General features: G+C 36.4%; 2 protein-coding genes across 3 annotated transcripts in view; one reads left to right on the top strand and one right to left on the bottom strand.

Annotated features, from left to right (window-relative positions):
• Positions 1-20,567, bottom strand: part of LOC135831854 (diuretic hormone receptor-like) — a 102,102-nt gene that overhangs the window by 59,375 nt on the left and 22,160 nt on the right. For both annotated transcript variants that reach the window (XM_065344668.1, XM_065344669.1), the window contains exon 2: positions 4,139-4,258. The gene's annotated coding sequence lies outside the window, so the exon portion shown is untranslated. The remainder of the gene's footprint in view (positions 1-4,138; positions 4,259-20,567) is intronic.
• On the top strand, positions 10,379-15,676 carry LOC135834725 (uncharacterized). The gene is made up of 2 exons (XM_065348690.1): positions 10,379-11,503; positions 11,630-15,676. The coding sequence occupies exons 1-2, from the start codon at positions 10,379-10,381 to the stop codon at positions 15,674-15,676; spliced, it is 5,172 nt and encodes a 1,723-aa protein (XP_065204762.1).

The following is a 20,567-nucleotide window of genomic DNA, read 5'->3' as shown; positions in this document are numbered from 1 at the left end:
CAATTATATAGGTAGGCCTACTATTGTAGATCGAATATCATCAACGTAATAGGTATTTTTCTTTGAAGAAACATTAAAGTGAGCTTAGGTTTCATTATATTGATAGCCATGCAATTTCCTTCCTTCAAAAAAGGCATGAAAGATACACTCTTGAATCATAAACCAAATAATACAGCCCTACACATGTCTTCAATCTAATAAATTCAAAATAACAAGAAAAATTGGGAAAATTGATTTCGTAAAACGAATCACTTCATTTTTATCGAGTAATACAATGAGTAAAAGACTGCTTTTATTTCTTTAACTGATGCCGGCGCCGCTTCATTCAATTTATTGCATTATAAGAAACAATTTCTTATTTTATCTTGGTCACGAAAAGAAGAAGAAGAAGAAGAATAACGAATACAACCAGCAGTGCTTATTGTGTATAATGTGTATCAATAATGGCAATGAAAAAAATCCACATTTGATCTACATTTCTGATAAATGAGATGAGATTTCTAAAATATAGACGATTTTAGGTACGTCTTGAGAAAATACATACAGTCCGCTCAATCCTTTTACAGCATTTTGGCAAAATATAATAATTTTACAAGTCCCGACAGTTTAGCAAATAAGAAAAAGTTCACATTATGTTTAGAAACCTATCTGGTTCCAAATTTAGTATACCTATGTAACTATTATATTATTGTACTCTCATATCCCATTCTCAGCCACGTAACTAGATATAGTCAGGTAAGGTAGGTACCTATATATAATAATATAAATAACACCCACATAAATTAAAATACAAATACATAAGAACAATATTTTTGTCGACTCGCGCGGGGGGGGGGGTTTGAATTTATATCAAAATATTCCACACGACAATAAATTAAATTTTTTTTTTTGAAAATTCGTCATTCGAATGATGTATTTTTCCGTGATGCTTACGATTAAATCTACGTAAAACTGGGCGAGCCCTCATATTAATAATATCAACTTATGGAATGTATATATTTGTTTCGTGATAATCCGCGTTTATTATCAACGGCGCTGGTGACCATACACCAAGTTTTAACCCATACGACGAATAATATTTTTGGAAGTATCCCTTCACCCTTTGAGCTAAACTGCCACCCACCAAACGTCAACTAATTATTCACGTTTCATGAAATTCTGCCTTACACGTTCACACGTAGTACGTTTAATACGTAGATTCTAAAAACCAAATAGGTCGTCGTCGCGGATAACGCACTATAGTTTTCAGCATTAGGTTATACTACATAAAACGAATGCCGTTTACGAGCACTTATTTGCCATGACGATTATATTAAATTTTGCCAACATGCCATGTATTTAAGAACGCCTAGAAAAAGTGTCCAAAATGACACTTTGCACTGGATGACAGATTTTCACGCCTGAACAACACATCTCATCTAAAACGTTATCGATCACCGTCTGCTTAATCTTTCTTTTTTCACAGTGACTCCAATCCGTCAAAGCTGAAAACCATATAAAGCCTCATAAAAAATCCTTGAAACGTATTACACAAGCAAATAGTTACTGTAGTGAATAGGTAGTTTTTATTTTAAAAGCACCGCATCGGCTGACAGATTAAACACTTTTTCCAACGTTTTTAAACGTCATTCGTTTCGTTAAACTCGAGGGTGTTACGCGGTTTGCAACCTAATTAAATTCGAGTACTTTGCAAAAATAGGTAATTTACGAGTATAATCTAAAAAAAAAGACATTATTGGTTCTAAAATTTGACAAAAAAAAAAAATATCAAGAAAAACCTCTCAGCATGGAAATAGTCTTTGAGGAATTATACCTATACCTGCCTTTTAACATTAATTTGCTAAAAATTTCGAAAAATGAAAATACTCAATTTTTGAAAAGTATTCATTTCGTAAAAGCTAAATTTAAAAAAATACGAGTAAAATAGGTATGCCTGCACTGATTTGTTTTTTTTTTGAGATTTCAAACCGATTTTTCAAAATTTGATTATGATTAGAAAAAAAGAAAATTTCCCAAGATGGGTCATTTAAAATCAAACTATAAACAAAATGTAAAATTTTCTTACAGAGGAAGAGAGGCTCATCGACGCACTCAAACTTGAGTCAAGGGAAAGTGTATGTAGGAAAAAACGAAAAAAAAAAAGAATTTTGATACTTGAAGAATTCCTTATTATGTGTGAGTACTCATGGTACTCAAAACTTGAAATTATGGGTCTCAAGGTCACACCAGTCAACGTCATTGTACGAAACAGCTGAAAGGTTTAGATATAAGATAAATATCGATAGAATAGATCAACACGAATAAAAATATGGGCGAACATTACCTACAAGTTTACACCAGCAGGTAATAAGAAATACAAAGAAAATTAAATCGTGCGAAAAAGTATTGAAAATATTTTGGCACCAATAAAATTTTACAATGTACCGAAATCATTTTGAGAAATATTTTCCTCAGGTATTGTTGCGAAATTATAGAAGATAAAAATTTAAGTATTATAGGCACCTTTTTGTACTGTGAAATTATCCTCAGCTAAACGAAATGGTTTGGCAAAAATCGTATCATAATTTGTTTGTTTCACTTTTTTTTTTTATAGGCACATGAAAGATCAATAAAACATCAAATTTAAGCCAAATGCGAATATTTTACATGATATCAAATTTCAAACAGGACCATTTTATACCTACTTTATAGTACGTATAAAGGAAATTTTTGTATATTAAGTATTCTTTGTATAAGTACCAGCTGGACACCAGTACCTATATACTTATGATATAGGTAAATAAGAAGTTGAATGACTATTAAGTAAATACGATACATGTAGTAGCAGCTCAACGAAGGTAGACCTATCCTTAGGAAGTTAGGATGCAATTTTTGTAATTTATAATCTCTACCTAAATTTTTAAATCTCTCTCATTCATTACGATATACCCACAAGCTGAAAGGCCTACGCGATATTTTCGAAAATAAAATTCGCTTCACATAATAAACTCTAGTAATTAAAACCTTTAGAAATGAACCAGTAATAACTCACACCGAAGAAAAAGACTACTCGTATAACATATTAAGGAAAAAATAGTATTCGAACGGGTTTAAGGAAAAACAATCTATCAAAGTCTTGTATAATCGTTACTGTTACAACCAGGGTGTTGCTTGACATTTCTGTTAACGTCAACAATAATTGTAAAGCAATTATGAAATATATTTCTAACAAAACTGAAAATGTTGATCTCGTTTTTGGAAACCAAATTTGAAAAAATATTTATTGAGAGACAAAAACCCGATTAAACCGATTTGTTGTGCGGACATCATTATTTCCAAGCAACCTTCGTAACAAGTAGGTACAACGCTACAGCAAATTTAGACATGTTGAGGCTTCATTGTTAGTAGGGTAGGTAGAGGTACTAGGTAGCAGTATGCAGGCACCTCGTATCTAACACGTATCTAACCAACGTTTGACCATCAACGTAATAAATCATGGCAATATAGGTTTTCCTGTTACTATTACTACCTTTATATTCGACTTCTTGTAAATTCGTTTTTTTCTTCGGATAAAGTTATGAACTGATGATAAACTGACGAGTTAGCTATCTTTAAATATTCAATTTGATTGTGAACGAATAACTAGATCACTGATACCTATCTATTAAAAATTTTGCAGCCGAAAATCTTCGCCTTGAATTTTGTCAAGCAAAGACAAACAAACAAAAAAACGAAGATTCCTGTACCACCGTAACAATCGAATAAATCGATGCTTTAAACATGCATTACTCGTATAAATACCATTCATCTCGATAAGCGAATTAATTACATAAGTAGGTACATATGCATAGTACATAGGTAGGTACTATATAGGTTAGGTACTGTCAATCGTCCTATAATTTCAAACACTATGCCCTAATTTCGGACATCAGGTTTTTAAAGAAAATTTAATCGATAAAAACAAAATCAAAAGGAAAAATGAACAATTTTCTACCAAAAAATGTAAGTACGAGTATAATATAAAAAATACATATATTCCCGGTTTCATTTTTTTTTCACTGTTTACTTTTTTATTACGTATTGTGTCCGAAATTGGAGCGTTTGACGGTATCTACCTATATATGTACAATCATAGTGCTTACGTATTTTCAATACTCACATTTCAGCATAACTTAGATCTCTCAATCTCCAGATTTATAGAAATGAATGCTGTCCACAGGAACTGACATCACTCGACGATTTTGTTTCAATTTGCAGCACAAATATCATCGGAGCATTTCTGAAATTTAAATAAAATAAATAATATTTTTGAGATTTAAAATAAATATGAAGATTATTTTTTGAAATTTAAAGTAAGTAAGTAAACGGAGATCCTTTTCTTCCCGTACCATATAGATAAAATTCGCTTTACGCACATTTTTTACGTATCTACTAGATGGATATGTAGCTATAGGTTATAGGTTATAGGTACATGTACTTATTATGTTAGATGCAGGTAAAATATTTACACTCGTGCTGCTTCAGCATATCGACTGCGTAGATGCAGTACCAGAACACCCATCGTATGTACACTACAATTTAATTTTTGAAAAAATTGTGGCTTGCATACGTATCTACATCTACCTAGTACTACGTACATATATCTACGCAGCTGAGCCGGTTCCCTTTTTAGTGTTTAAAATCTATATAGCATCATTAGGTTTAAAGAAAATTAGGAATGGTAGATACTTCAGTCGGAACCTATTTGAGAAGAAAAAAATACGTAAATAATGAACGCATTTTCACATTTTTTAAACGAAACATTTTTTTTAAATGCAATTTTCAAACTTATTTCTTTTTCCATACCTACACATTTTTTTTCAAAAAGTTCCTACATAGTTTTGAAAATGAAAAAATCTAAAAGGTATTTAAAAGTAACATAAGACTAGAAACATTCTTTACGTTTCTAAATAATGACCTAAGTAATGTTGAAAGTCTTCCTACCTAGTATACCTAATATATTTCGTACATTTATACGCAAAAGTCGTTGATGCCGTCTTATTTTTCTAAACAAATTTGCGAGATATTTTGAATTTTTACACACACAATTTCCTACTTTAAAAAAAAGGGGGGTTAAGTATTCGTAGCTCTAACAATTCATATTTACGATTTCGCCTTAAATATGCATAATAAGCGAAACATGCGTAAGTTCAACTTATTTTGTAGCCAGCAGCAAGCAGTAAAAAAACCATGCAGGCACCTACTCGTATAGATATAAATTTTGCTTGCGATGTGCATACATTAAAGAAAACATTCTGTATAGGTACATAATATCTGAAATTGAAAACCTACAGTACCTTCAAACTATTATCTATATCGCTTTCAATGCATGGTCATCTGACGAGTATTACACATCACAGAGAGTATTAAACAACCAGGTGCTCAAATACAGAGATATTTCAACTCAAATGACTGATGTTTATCATATTATTTTAGGCTATAGGAACTTATTTTCATTATACATGCAACGAAAGTATAAGTTTTCCGCCCTCTGTGCATGCTACGAAAATGCTCTATGTTTACCCGGACCGAAAATGAAATGAAATCGAGGAAAATTGCAGAGAATTAAATTTCCAATCGACATAATGTCTTTAGTTTGTCTTTAGTTTTTTTTTTTTAGGAGGCTCAGTTTTCGATATATTTGCAAAAGAAAGCATTATTCTCTTTTTAAAAAAAATGAACTATGCAAAAAAGGTTTAACCAAAAACGGACGTAAATATATCTTACAATGCAAGAAGCGACGTGAAGAATGTTTGGTCTCGTCACTCGTGCTTTAACTCCCCTCGCCATCGGCTCGGCGAGTCAAATCGCACTCAACCAAACATACTTCACTTTCGCTCCTTGTATTGTAATATACTATTCAGTGTCTTCGAAGCAGTTACTTTTCAGAACATTGCTTCGAAGCCCAACAAAATGTTGAACCAAAAGTTACGTGGACACATCTGACGATGAGTAGTATTGTTATACCTTCCATTTCGTGTTTAGATTTTTAAAATAATGATTATTTCCACTGGCGAAGAAGGATTATGAATAATTTTCTGGAAATGTTGAAGAAAAGAAGTGGAGAAAAAAAAGGAGCTGGTGTCGTATGAAGATTTTTCAACGACTAAAAGAGCTACAGTCTGTAGTTCTATTTTCTGTTGAAAACAAATCTAAGTACTTATTTTCTTTCATTATTTTTATTCGATACAAATTTAAGTAGGTATCTTTATTATTACACACTTATTGAATTCCTAACGTCTTTTTCTCAATTATGAACAATAAGCACATCACCATTGAAATGTTTATCATTTCCTCATAATCATTTCAGAAGTTACCTATCTGTAAAAAGGTAGGTACTTACTTACTAATCTATCAACATGTATTTGCAGAGGCAAATAAAAGTAAAAAAATGACCTTTCAAACGTATGTATGTATGTATACCTACCTACATAGATTTAATAGCTAAACTTTATTTATTTTTACCCTCGAATCAAGTTTTTACATATAATCGATTCTTGTTTCATTTATTGCTACTTTATAATCCATCCTGTTCAACGATATCAGGAATCATCCAATTCAACGTGTACCTATCCATTTTATTTTTCTTATTGCAAAATGAGATTCTGTTTCTATGTACCTACTAACCTACCTACACATACCTACATTGATGCAACTATCAAGATACTTATTTATTGGTCTTACGAAACAGGTACTTTATTTATCGTTTCAAACCAAAGGTAACGTTTGACTATAAATTTTAGCTTGAATCGACAAGTATCCGCGAAAGGTATACCTACTCAATCAACGGGGTAATTTTTTAATCCACACGCAGGTCCTCAATTGCACATAAATATTGTTTTCATACTTACTCCAAGTAAGCCTTGGACCTCTAACTTAAAAAACATCTAAAATAAAATTGACATATTTCAGCAATTGAACTCTATTTAAATAGAAAGTTCAATAATCATCAAGATTCACTTCCAATCATAATACATAGTTGATAAAAAAAAAAATTGAGAACCAAATTAAACAAAGTTGATTTATAACTTGGTTATTCAAACGAGATTTTACTTGATGTTAAGGCGATACAATTGTTCATTTAGATGGACGGTGACTCTTCCAGTCTCTGTATATTGTTTTCCTTCATACGCCTACTACAATTTTATTTCATTCTTTTCTTTCAATTTATTTCTTTGAAAGAATTTGCTATACATTTCTGTGTGAGCAAAAAATAACACATTGGGCAAATATTTACTGACCAGAAAAACGTTCAAGTAGCTCAGATAAAATTTCAAATGAAACACGAGGGGTTCTTAAGTATAACTTGGTAGGTAGTTCGAATGTAAGGTCAAAGACATAGTAACCTACTTATCTAAAAAGGTTCAGTTCAAATCGTACATGAATATCATACTACGGATCGAGACATGCCTAACTAATTTCTAAAAAAATATGCCTTCTAGTTTAATTTATAAACGGAAATACGAGGAATAATAACATTAGAATAATCGGTACATATCGACTGGTATATTACCCCAGAGGATGTCATGAATATTGGAGTTAAATTCGATAGCTAATTCGATTATAATCAGTCTTAATATTCGGCGCAGCTTTTGACTTAATTGACAAATGAAGTGTTGAAAATACGAATAAATATCCTACCTGTATTTTGGTATAATTTTGTGATTTAGTCGAAACCGAACTCCTGACGAATAAGTATGTAGAGTAGGTACATAATACGTATCTAGTAGACCACAACCAAACATTTCCTACATATTGATGAGTGTTAACCTGTCACCATTTCCAACACACATGATAAAAAAGTTGCCTAATGTTTCCTATCAGGCCAATATTTTAAAGCACGATACCAACGAATGGATGGTGTAACAGTTTGATGAAAAATACTAAAGCTAAGGCACACTGGACAAGAGAACCCACGTGGAATTAAATATTCGCAAATTCTGATTTAAATAACGAACAATAGCTATTAGAGATATCATTTAAAAAACAAATATTATGTCGTCGTTACAATGTGGAAAATCAAAAGAAACTGAAAAGTTTATACTCACGTCATGTTTTTACTTTTCATGACGACAAGACGTCAGTTCTGAGAAAGAATTTCACGATTAATTGAAATTTAATTTTTGACATTTTATTAAAATTACATTACTTATCTATCTACGCAAAACTTGTTGAAAATTATTCATTCGTAAAATTTACTCTTAAATTTGGGAAAAGAATATGCGAGTTCATCGTTCGAGAAAGTAATTATTTTGCTACGAATTGAATGAAATTAATTTTGCGTTGTTCGTCTAAGATAATCTTGATTCTTGCTCTAATTTTTAATACCTGTTTGTATCTTTTTCGCGATCGAATTTTTTATGAAAAATTTAATTTTTGAAATTTTTCATATGTACGTCAAGATACTAAATCCTAAATAATTATCAATGTAAAATCATAATTTAATCAGAGCTCAGATCATTACATCACAGATATCCACGTAAATGTTTCATATCAAATTCGCAAGCGAATAGCCAAGTATACCTATAAATGTAGGAACGTAGGTAGTACATACATACAATGCACGCTGTACAATAAAATTGATAGGGTAAAATTTTTACTCGATAATAACACAGGATTTATACTTGGTTGTAACATGATACGTAGGAACGGAACGTGACGAAACACCAACATTGGCTTTAAATTGCCAAGTACCTATTAGAATAGATTCGATTCTCAATTCAGCCAGATGAATATTTCATTTGAAAGATGACGTAAACGTTGATAAAATAGCAGACTTCAATTTAGCACCGTGAAACATATAATACAAAGATTACCTAGGTATTTACAGGTTTCCAAAATTCCCACAAAATTTTAGCAAAAAGATAATCTTTAAAGAATAGCTTCATAACACTGGTGGGAAAAGCTTCGTTTTGGAACAATACAGGCATTAAAAGCAGGATTTTCATTTTCAGATGAAAAAAATTCAATCAACTTCCATCAGCGAAGGAAAGATTTCACTATGTAAGTAGGTACCTATGTACGAGGAGGTATATTTATACGGACAAGGACATGTTGGCATGACAGAAATATAGGTACCTACGAACAATTTTCTAGGTATGAGAATACATGAACGAAAAACAAAAAAGGTAGGTAAGTAGGTATAAAAAATGTTTTTGAAAAGATTTTATTTTTCCCCACTCATTTTACGATATGAAATAACCTTTTATAGCTTGTTACCTATGTACTTTGGTACTAGTCAATATTAGAAACATTGATATTATTTTGAACAAAAAAAAAAGAAAAGCTATGTAGGTAATTTATAATATGTATCATGTTGTGAGTAGAATAACGAACCAATGAATCGGAGAATTTCAGCTTTCCCAACCCACAATTAACAAATGGTGCACGGAAATTGGTCATTTCATTCTGTTGAAAATTTGTGTAAATGTTTCTAAATACCTACATATATGTTTCTATATGTATTGAAAACTACGTAATACATATTTCCTATTTAGATATTTGTAGATATTTATTAAAAGAAATACCTAGAAATACCTATGACACTTTTCTTGCTTCACAGGTTCCTATTAAAAAATTGTGAGACGATCTGGGAAAAAGAACCATCAAAGCAGCCAAATTGAAAAATTAGATTTTTGCATCACCTTGTGAAGCGGATTAAGACAAACATTTCAAAAAAAAAAGGCAACTTATCGCATTTTTGATTTGTGAAAAGTGTATATTTTGAAAAAAGCTCTTTGAAATTTCGCACAGTAGCCAATAGGTACCAACCTATTTCGCTTTTTTAACTTTCTTTAAATAAATTATTTTGTTTTACTATTTGGCTTTCAATCTGGAAAAATGATCTTTTCGAGAATGTTTTTTCCTATTGAATTCGTATATATTCGCAGTTCTTTTTCAATCATAGATAGGTACCTCTACCTACCTGTTTACAGTAATTACGCCATTCGCGTAATTACAGCCGTATTTACCGATTACTACGTGTCCCGCAACTGGTACGTTGCTGTCTCCCCTCCCCCCACCTACCTCGATCCTCGTATCACGCTCATCCAGCGTGAATTATTCGTTCAAGAGACACACGTTTTTGAATATAATTTTATTCGTAACAATTTTTGTAATTAGTTTAAGAATTCGTTGTATTTATTTTATTATACGATGAAAATTACTGGTGACTCTTTTTAATGGTTTTCATAATGGTGACCTACCGACGTGATAAATATTCGCGTATTTTTTAGTTGATTCAAGATCTTAATGATTCGTTAGTATTCTCGCACTGCGAGAAGATCGTATTCGGTAGTGTTTGCACTGCAAAAAAGTTCGTTCTAGCAATAACTGTACTGCAGTTATCACACACAATATCATGGAACCGTCAAAACGTACTCCGGCATCAATCCGTAAGTTAATTGACAACATTCGTACGACTTGTGAAGTAACGTTACAGTGGGTAATAAACCCAGCAACAGTGAAATCGTCACGCGAACTTCGGCGGCGTATTCAAAACTTGGAGCAACGTTACACAGAAGCTCGTCAACTCAATGAAGAACTTCTCATTGAGGATGAAACGGAGACTGGCGAAGCAGCTATTGAGCTCGAAAACTTGCTTCTAAGTACCATGGCACAAGCAGAAACTCTACTCGATAGCATGGAAACGAAGGAAACAGTAGCTAGTGAAGGAAGTTATCTGAGCTGCAGAGGTCCTAAGCTCAATATTCGTCTGCCCAAGATAGGTTTACCAGAGTTCAGTGGCCAACCTCCAACTGACAACTGGACCAGTTTCTTTCAACGTTTCTCAACTGCTCTTCAAGATCCTTCAATACCTGATATACATAGGTTGGAATACCTATTCAGTTGCTTAAAGGGTGATGCTGCCAAGTTGGTAGATAACATAAAGGTATTAGAAGGTAATTACGATGTAGTGCTCCGAATACTTCGAAAGAGGTATGACAATAAGCGTTTGAATCTCCGCATCAACCTACAGCAGTTGTCCGAGCTGAAAAGTGTCCGTGAAAACGATGCGGAATCCCTACGTAAGTTAGTAAATACTACCACTGTGAGCATCCGAGCTGTTGAGAATATGGGTTTTAAGCGCGATCAGTTAGCCAATGAACTGATCACACAGCTCGTTGTCACAAAGCTAGATACACGTACGAGAGAATTATGGGAAACTTCGTTGAGTGATTCGCTTACAAGCACAGAGGAGGAGGATCCGGACGTTGACTCCTACACTGAGCTGATGGATTTCCTTGAAAAGCGCATTCGAGTACTCGCATCTGTCTTCGTTGCTCCTGAGAACTCCAACAACGCACCGAACACTGGTACAAAGGCGCGTCAACAGGCTGCGCGCACTCGTAGCGCCGCAACGTTAGTCTCCAACAAGCCAGAGAACGCCGACACAGTTCGTACCTGTCCTGTGTGTAACAAAGCCCATGCGTTATACCAGTGTGATGCTTTCAAGGCGCTCTCACCTACACAACGCTATGAGAAGGTACGTGAGGCAAAGCTCTGTGTGAATTGTTTTTCAAACTCACACTGGTCAAAGGCCTGTAAATCTGTACGGTGTAAAACTTGCGGTCGTTCTCACCACACCTTACTCCATTCGGCAAATTTCCAGCAGGCTTCCAGCGGATCCGCAACATCAGGTACTGGATCGGGAGCGCCAGGCACTGGCTCAGGCGCGTCAGGCAGTGCGTCGGCAACCGGAACGCCACACGACACATCAACACCGCCTAAACCAGATCCAGCTGCTACTGTCGTTACTGGTGTGGCTCAACGACGTTTACGTAATGTGCTACTTGGCACTGCGATGCTCTGTGCGTCACCCAGCGGCAAGGAAAGTAATCAGACGTGTACAGCAACGGCGTTATTGGATGGCGGATCCCATATAACGCTCATTACGAGTCAGGTAGCTAGACAGCTCAATCTCAATCTACGTAGATCGGCGATTCAGATAGGAGGGGTAGGCGGCTCACAGACCTCCGCCACCTCCTCCGCATCCATCCGCATTACCTCGAATGATGGGCAGTTCTCAAGAATTATACACGCATCGGTAGTAGATTACATCACGGACCCCCTACCCAGCTGCAGCTTCGCGCCTCCGTCAACATGGCAGTTTATCAGCCAGTATCAGCTCGCCGATCCGAGATTCTATCAGTCAAAATCCGTTGACATTTTGATAGGTGCCGACTACCTATACGATATAATGCTGCCGGAAATCATCAAACAGGCGTCCGCGCCTACGTTGCTCGCTTCTCGCCTTGGCTGGGTGGTCTCCGGCCCATACTCTGCCTCAGCTATCGACTCCGGCGTCCGCTGCACTGCAACTACTGTACAGAGAGCCGAATTCGACGCCGTAAGTCAGTTCCTTGGTCTCAGTGAAGAATTATCTGCGCATCTGAAGAAGGAGCTCTCTGTACAAGACGAATTCGCCGAACAGCTTTTTATCAAGACTCATACTCGCATCAACGGACATTTTTCAGTGCGCCTACCCATCTTACAAGGCCAACTTGGCGAGTCTTACAAGATGGCGCAGCAGCGTCTTGCTAGATGTAAGGTCAGTGACAGTTACCGCGAATTTCTCCGAGAATATGAAGCTTTAGGCCATATGACTAGAGTAAACACCCTCGGACAAGCGAAATACTACATCCCTCATCACTCTGTGTTCCATAATGGAAAAATTCGCGTAGTTTTTGACGCTTCAATGCGCACCACGAATGGTCTGTCACTGAACGACATCCTTCCGGCCGGCCCAATCTTGCAGAAACCAGTTTACGAAGTCCTGACAGTGTTCCGAACATACTGCTACGCCTTCATGGCCGATATCATCAAGATGTTTCGACAGTTTCTCATTGATCCAGAAGATCGAACCTGGCAGCATATTCTCTGGTATGACGAAAACGGCGAGGTGATAGAATGCGAGCTGAACACCATTACGTACGGCACACGGAGCGCGATCTATTTAGCGGTTCGTTGTGTTTATCAGATCGCAGCAGAGAATAAGCAGACGCGTCCGGCAGCGGCGGCGGCGATCCTAAAGGGATCTTACATAGACGATTTCACCGGAGGAGCTGAGAGTCTCACCGAAGCCATCGCACTTCGCGACGAATTGATCGATGCGCTTTCATCCGCTTGCTTGGAGTTGGGTAAATGGCAAGCAAATGACCCAGGCCTACTGCCAGCAACCACCACCACTCCGGAATCCGCGGACAAGCCTGCGGCGCAAGGCCGCGCGCTCGGTGTTGATTGGAACACCGAAAAGGACGTTTTCGAGTTCGTTTCACTCACCAACTTGAAGTGGGCTGGAAAGACTTTGACAAAGCGCAGCGCTTTATCGTTTGTAGCCAGTATTTTCGACCCTCTGGGCTTATTAGCGCCTCTAACGATTGCTGGGAAACTCCTAATACAGCAGCTCTGGAGTGTGAATGCTGGCTGGGACGATCCAGTTAGCCCGCAGTTTCAGAAAGACTTTGACGCATTTTGCAAGAAACTACCCATTGCTGCGACGATGAAATTCGAACGATACCTGCGTACCGGCGATCCGAAGCTCCCAGCTGAGTCACGGTTCAAAATTCACGGATTCGGCGATGCAAGCAAGCAGGCCTATGCTGCCTGTGTTTACATCCGAAGTTGGCAAGAGGGGACACCGTCGACATGTCTCATCAGATCGAAAACGAGAGTAGCACCGCAGAATCAATCTCGCACCATCCCACAGCTCGAATTATGCGCAGCTGACCTGCTAGTTCAACTTGTACAGGAGGTAGCGACGACTTTGAACTACCCCCTCACCAGCTGTTACATGTACACAGACTCGATGGTTGTTTTAGCCTACCTAGCCAGAGACTCAAGCCACTGGAAGCCCTACGTGGCTAATCGAGTGAAACGTATCTCCACAGCTATAAACTTCGAGCAATGGCGACATATTTCCGGTGATCAGAATCCAGCAGACATGGCAACGCGCGACGACTCGTTTTCGGCCTTCCAGCAACGCTCAACGCTCTGGACCAATGGCCCAGATTTTCTTCAGAATGCTACAAGCCCTCCGGCCCCTGCGGTACGTGCTGAATTCGACCTCGATTCTACTCCAGCAGCACAGGTTTACGTGAACGTAATCTCAGCGAGCAAAGCGCCCTTGGCAGAATACCCACCAGTGGCCAGATACCTCATCTCTCGCTACTCGGAGTTCTCCAGTGCTCGTAACAAGGTCGCTGCTTGGCTGAGAGTCAAGGATTATTTGCTCGCTAAAATTCGGCAAACACCACTACCCCAAGGTCAGTTTTCAGCTCGCGAACTTCGAAGAGCTGAATTGGAATTGGTTAAAGCTGCTCAGGAGGAAGCTTATGGCAAGGAGATTGAGAAGCTGAAGGCTCAGAAGACGTTACCTCGCCGAAGTCCTCTCTCATCCTTAGCCCCCTTACTGGACAACGACCTTGTACGCGTTGGTGGCCGGATATCACGCGCCGAATTGCCTTACCGGCGGCGGCATCCACTCATCCTACCCGCAAACCACCGCTTAACGCAGCTGCTTATTCGCGACGCTCACTTCAGATTTGCTCACGCAGGCCTACAGTTCATCAACTCGTATCTCCGCAGCAGCTATTGGTTCGTTGGAAACCTCACCGCACCTATTCAGAAAGCAATACGCACCTGCGCAAAATGTGCGCGATTCCGACGCAACGCACAGAGAATACCACCAATGGCCGACCTTCCGGAGGACCGCGTACGTCCGAATGCGCCATTTTCAGTCGTCGGCGTAGACTATGCTGGACCCTTTACTCGCAAATCTGAGATCCGCACTCGAAGCGCCACTGCCCTGAAGACGTACGTAGCTGTGTTCGTTTGTTTTAGCACACGAGCAGTGCACTTAGAAATGGTCCTCGATCTTACAACAGCGGCGTTTTTGGCAGCCCTCAAGCGTTTTGCGGCGCGCCGCGGTTCTCCGTCAGTTATATACTCGGACAACGGAACGAACTTCACTGGTGCTGCCAGTGAACTCACTCAGAAGTTCGCGGAGCTCTCAAAATCGCCGCAGATCCAAGCCCACTCTTGGCCGCATCCGATTGAGTGGAATTTCAACCCACCGTCAGCACCCCATATGGGTGGCCTCTGGGAATCGGCGGTCAGAATCATGAAAAATCATCTGTATCGTACGATGGGTTCAACTGTACTCACAGCTGATGAATTTGGCACAGTTTTATGCCAGATCGAAGCTATAATGAATTCAAGGCCAATGACTCCAATTAAAAGCTCGTCACTGGAGCCGGATGCGCTCACCCCTGGTCATTTCATCATTGGCCGCCCTTTAGTGGCTATACCTGACGACATAACTGAGAACGAGAAGATCCGCTACTCTCAACGCTGGGATCTCACAACCCAGTTGAGAAATACGTTTTGGCGCAGATGGTCCGAGGAATATCTCACCTCCTTACAGAAGCGCCATAAATGGACAGATCCGGCTCGCTCCTATCAGATCGACGATATCGTGCTGATTCAGGAGAACACCTCACCTCTCACCTGGCCGCTGGCTCGGGTCATTCACCTTCACCCTGGCTCAGACGGCGTAGTTCGTGTCGTTGACCTCCGCACGCGAAATGGGTCAACGCTTCGCCGACCTGTGGCAAAATTGATCCCACTTTTGGACACAGACGAAGTTTCGACGCCATAAGAGACGTCGACGGCGGCGGAATGTTTACAGTAATTACGCCATTCGCGTAATTACAGCCGTATTTATCGATTACTACGTGTCCCGCAACTGGTACGTTGCTGTCTCCCCTCCCCCCACCTACCTCGATCCTCGTATCACGCTCATCCGGCGTGAATTATTCGTTCAAGAGACACACGTTTTTGAATATAATTTTATTCGTAACAATTTTTGTAATTAGTTTAAGAATTCGTTGTATTTATTTTATTATACGATGAAAATTACTGGTGACTCTTTTTAATGGTTTTCACTACCTAACGTTTTTATAATCACTCAAAATAATTACGCATGTGGGAACTAAATTTATTGAGGAACGAGTGGATCAAAATAAACGAATTTCAAAATACCTTATTCATGAAGTTTTCAGCAAATATTTCAAAAATGGTACTTCCTAGAAAAAAACAAATGCAAAAATCGAAAAATACCTAAAATACATGCTAGGTTTTAAGAAACGTAGGTACCTACCTACTTGGTGAAAATTTACAAAGCCTATACCACATGAAAATAAATGTGTCTACCGGGCTTACTTAGGAAAGTGATAAATACAACTATTTATTTCTTTCAGCAACATACATTGTTAATTGAATGTCATGAGATGTCAGCCACATGTTGATCCCTACCTATGTAATAAACGAAATGAGATTTGTCACGTAGTCATACTCAAGTATCCACACAACACAACTTACCTGACGTATTTTTATGTAGATAACTAAACTACCTACGTCAAAATAATTTTTCAAATGAAGAAAAAGCGACATTAACAAAATAAAAACATAATAATTATACTTAGATGTTTATACTCGTAAGCTGGTAAAATTTTCAAAACAAAATTACGTTAGAAGAAACATTAAAAATTACAGGAATTGAATTTATAAAATTGCAGGGAGGAAAACAAACCCAGTATCAAAATTTGATTTAAAATTCTTTCAACATCACAGCTGTATTTTACTTTTACTTTTTTTTACCGAATTCAAATGAATCAACATTAAATGGTTAAAAGAACCCACGTATTTCATCAAAACCATATTTTTAATATTCTGATCACAAATCACGAACACAGGAAATACTTTTCATTTTTGTAAATAACAAACTCTTTTCATTTTACACAGTTCGAATAAAATGTATAATAAATCTGTTTTTTAAATTGCCTTTAAATTAACTATAAGAACGAAAGAATTTACTACCCTCAGAATTGTTATATTGTTGAATCTTCGCTATGTTTCGTGACTTATTTTATCAATTTGAGATTTTCTTAATTCAACTTAATCTTTTTATAAAATGTACCATAATCATTTTTTCTCGACGCGATATTATTCAACCGCGCGTTTCTCTGTAGATTTTTTATTAAATGAAAAGCATTACTCGCGTCAATAATAAAAATGTTACTCGTACCTAAAATTATGTTTTCCAAAATTGAAAATCTATTCGAAAACGATAGGAGCGACGTTGACCGCGATTTGGCAAATACCTATACAATTTCGAAAAAAAAAACCACGTAGGTACCGGACTAATACCCATCAAAATTCATTTATAATTCTGTTTTTCAATACAGGTTTTATTCGTATCTATAAATTATTACGTGAACGATTAAAACAGCCTACATGATGATTTATACGAGGATAAAAACGTTTCACCCTTGATAAATTCGACTGGAACAATGTTCATTTAAAGATGGGTATGTACATAGGAATGGTAATGTCAGCAGCTAACGGCATTATAAATAGTTCTCCACGATATGTTCGGGATAATAATTACAAACGTAGGTATGAAAACTTCATGAAATTCGCGCATGAAAGATGATAAACTCAGGTTTACCTACGTTTTTAATGAAAAAAATTCAAACATTAAAAAGTGAAAATAGGTAAGTACATATCAAATTTTAACAAATTATTTAAAGTGCAGAGTGTTTGTTGAAAACGTGCAGAGACAATTATATAAGTCACTGACCACCAAATGAAAGTGCAACCGATATCCTGCTAACACGCTGACAACGTAAAAGCTCATAAGCTCACGTTGCAACTTAAGCAAGAACAATTTGGAGAGTACGTCATTAGGGGGACATTCAGAAAAACGTGTTTTCTATACTTATAGGTAGGTACTAGGTACCTATACGTTTAACGATTTTCCAAACTTGTCAGTTTTGTGTCCCCTTATTTCAAGCATCCTTTTATTCAGGAGTAAGGAGATATATCGAGTCAACCTTTTTTTTAAAATCATTGACGAATAGATTAATGATATAAAAGTAAAACAGGAAAAGGTGACCATGCTTTCTCAACGAGTAACGTAAACAAAATAATACACAGAACAAGTTGATTCACAAATTATTCTATAGTGTGATTTCTTTCCATGGTATAACAAATTGTTAAAGTGAAAACAATTCAAGCGCGATTGGTCATAAATATACTAATGAAGTACAAATAAATGCGCCGATAGGTCTATGTAATTTTCTTCCTTTTTTTTATATATATATCGTAAAATATCGCAGGAAACATTTTTCAAAGAGAATAAACGGGATGAAAAAAAAATAGAACCATTCACCCAAAAAATATTTCTTAATCCAATATAATTCTTCTACAAGAAAATATCGCTTCAAAAAGATTCCTTTCGATTTTTGTATAACAGTATATACGTAGAACTTCAATTAGGTCATATCAATTTAATAAACGTTATTCTATACAGTTAAAAAAATACTCGAAAAATCAGGAGAAATCCCGAGCCGATCTATGGTACTTAGGACAGCTAATTTTTTTTTCAAAATATAGGAAAAATACAAAGTCCAAAAAATTTTGAAATTTGATGGCCCAAATTTCGAGTTGAACCGGGAAGGTTTTGCCGTTTTATTATTATTATTCTTATTATGTATGTGTTATTATTATCCGTTAAAAGTAAGTGGTGCACACGTTGACGCGTAACGTTCGCTACGGCCCCGGGGGGGGGGGGCGCGAAGCGACTCAGGAGATGGGGTTCCTTAGTAATTTATCAATTGCCATGATTAAATTTTTTCAACATAAACCAACAATGTTTTTTAGAAAAGGCAACGTAGGTAGCTGTCTACAAGTAAAAAAAAAAAGATTGTTCAGTTTTCCTTTGTCTCCTCAATGAGAAGGCTATGAATTTCTGCACTTGTAAATTTCAATAGCATCTCAGTCATGGTTTTTCTGATTTGTTTTGTCCATAATTTCAACAAAATTTCTCCGAAATAAATTTTTAATAACAATACGGGTTCTTAATTTAGTGGTTAATTGGCTATATCTGATATTTTATGTTGTTCTTCGACGAGTTCTTTCTACCGACAAGATAGTTTGATTTTTGTCAATCTATAAGGGGGCCACACAAGTCAGAGTCCCAGCAAACATCAGACTGTGACTGACAGAAAAATCTCATGTTGCTACACCAATTTACAGTAGGCTCATTCAAATCCTCAAAACAATTTGGCATATATGACGCAAGGAAAGGAAAGAACAGACGAACATCTAATAAGCGTATTTCAAAATACATCACCGTTCAACACAAGAAAATGTGGTCGAACACGGTATTATGTATTTACTCGCAGAAATACCAAGAGCAAAAGGTTCAGTTTTCCAGATAAACACATCGGTCAACCGCTATTTAGGGATTACTTAAATATTCGATGGAAATATGTTTGGCACTTTTGTTTAAAGCGAATTTTGGAACGAATTTGCGAGAGGGAAAAAGTACATTTACGAGATGATACAAACTTTCCAAGATACAGATATATCATCATAGTTACCTACAAACGTAATAGTATAAAAATTTCGCATCAACATATTCAGCGAAACTTTTCTCACGATTTGAAGATAACACGGGTTAATTTTTTCATCAAATATTTTCATTACAAATAGTGACAAAATAAAGACATATTACTTTTGAAAAGTTTTTCCTCCAATATGTCAATATAAACTTTGATTAAACTTCATCAAATGTCAACTTTGAAAAAATTTTCATTTCTTTCGGTCTACACTCAATTTATCATTAATAGCAAATTCAGCGATGCCGATGGTACAATTTCCAGGTGGAATTATGTCTATGGAGTTTAAAACTGTCTTAGCATTTCATTTAAAAATAAAAGCACTTCACAAACACATTTCAATTCAACGCTGCATTTTTGCATTCAATTTTATACGTCTTGTAGAATTCTATACTTCATTACACGTCATTTCGTTTTTTTTTTTTTTTTTTTTTTGTAAACATTATTCACTTATTTTTTTAATAAAAAATCAAGTAAGTATAGGTACCTAGATTCATTTTTTTTCAGGGTCAATCCCCGTTTTTCTCTCTCTTTTTCTCTGGCTATCTATCAATTTTGGTTTCTTTTTTACAGTAGATAGATAGAGATAGCCCTGAAAAAAAAAAAGGAAAAAAACAAAGTGGCATTTCATAGAACCATTAGGCGCCACGTAGGTTCATTATGGTGTAGGGTACCTTCACTTCCTTTTCACTTTTTATGTTAGTATACTGTAGTATCTTAATTAAAACTGCATTAAGACCTTTTAAATATAATATAAACTTGTTTCAGCCGCAAATGATGTTTTCCGATGACCTGTCAATTTTTACGGTCTTTTATTTATCTATACAAAATGTTTATAACGTCATTCCCTTGGCTTCGTACCAAATCAACATAAATAAAAAAAACTATTCCGAAAAATACGTACATTATAGGTATACTTGGTCAAGGTAAAATCAAAATTATAATAATTCTGACTATCTCGATGGATATTCGCTCACTTTTTATGTTTTATTCGTGTAAAAATGCAATTTACTTTCACACGAATATTGCACTTTTTTCGACGAGATGAGTGCTGAATAATTTATGCTTCGTAGTTTAATTCTTTTC

Source organism: Planococcus citri, chromosome 1 (genome assembly GCF_950023065.1).
Source record: "Planococcus citri chromosome 1, ihPlaCitr1.1, whole genome shotgun sequence".
NCBI classification, from domain to species: Eukaryota; Metazoa; Arthropoda; class Insecta; order Hemiptera; family Pseudococcidae; genus Planococcus; species Planococcus citri.
This window is presented reverse-complemented; position numbering and strand designations above follow the sequence as displayed.

Excerpts from the sequence above, each read along its gene's own strand:
- LOC135834725 (XM_065348690.1), top strand. The coding sequence starts at position 10,379 with ATGGAACCGTCAAAACGTACTCCGGCATCAATCCGTAAGTTAATTGAC. Across the intron at positions 11,504-11,629 it reads CTACACAACGCTATGAGAAG|CAGGCTTCCAGCGGATCCGC; the intron begins GTACGTGAGGCA and ends GCAAATTTCCAG.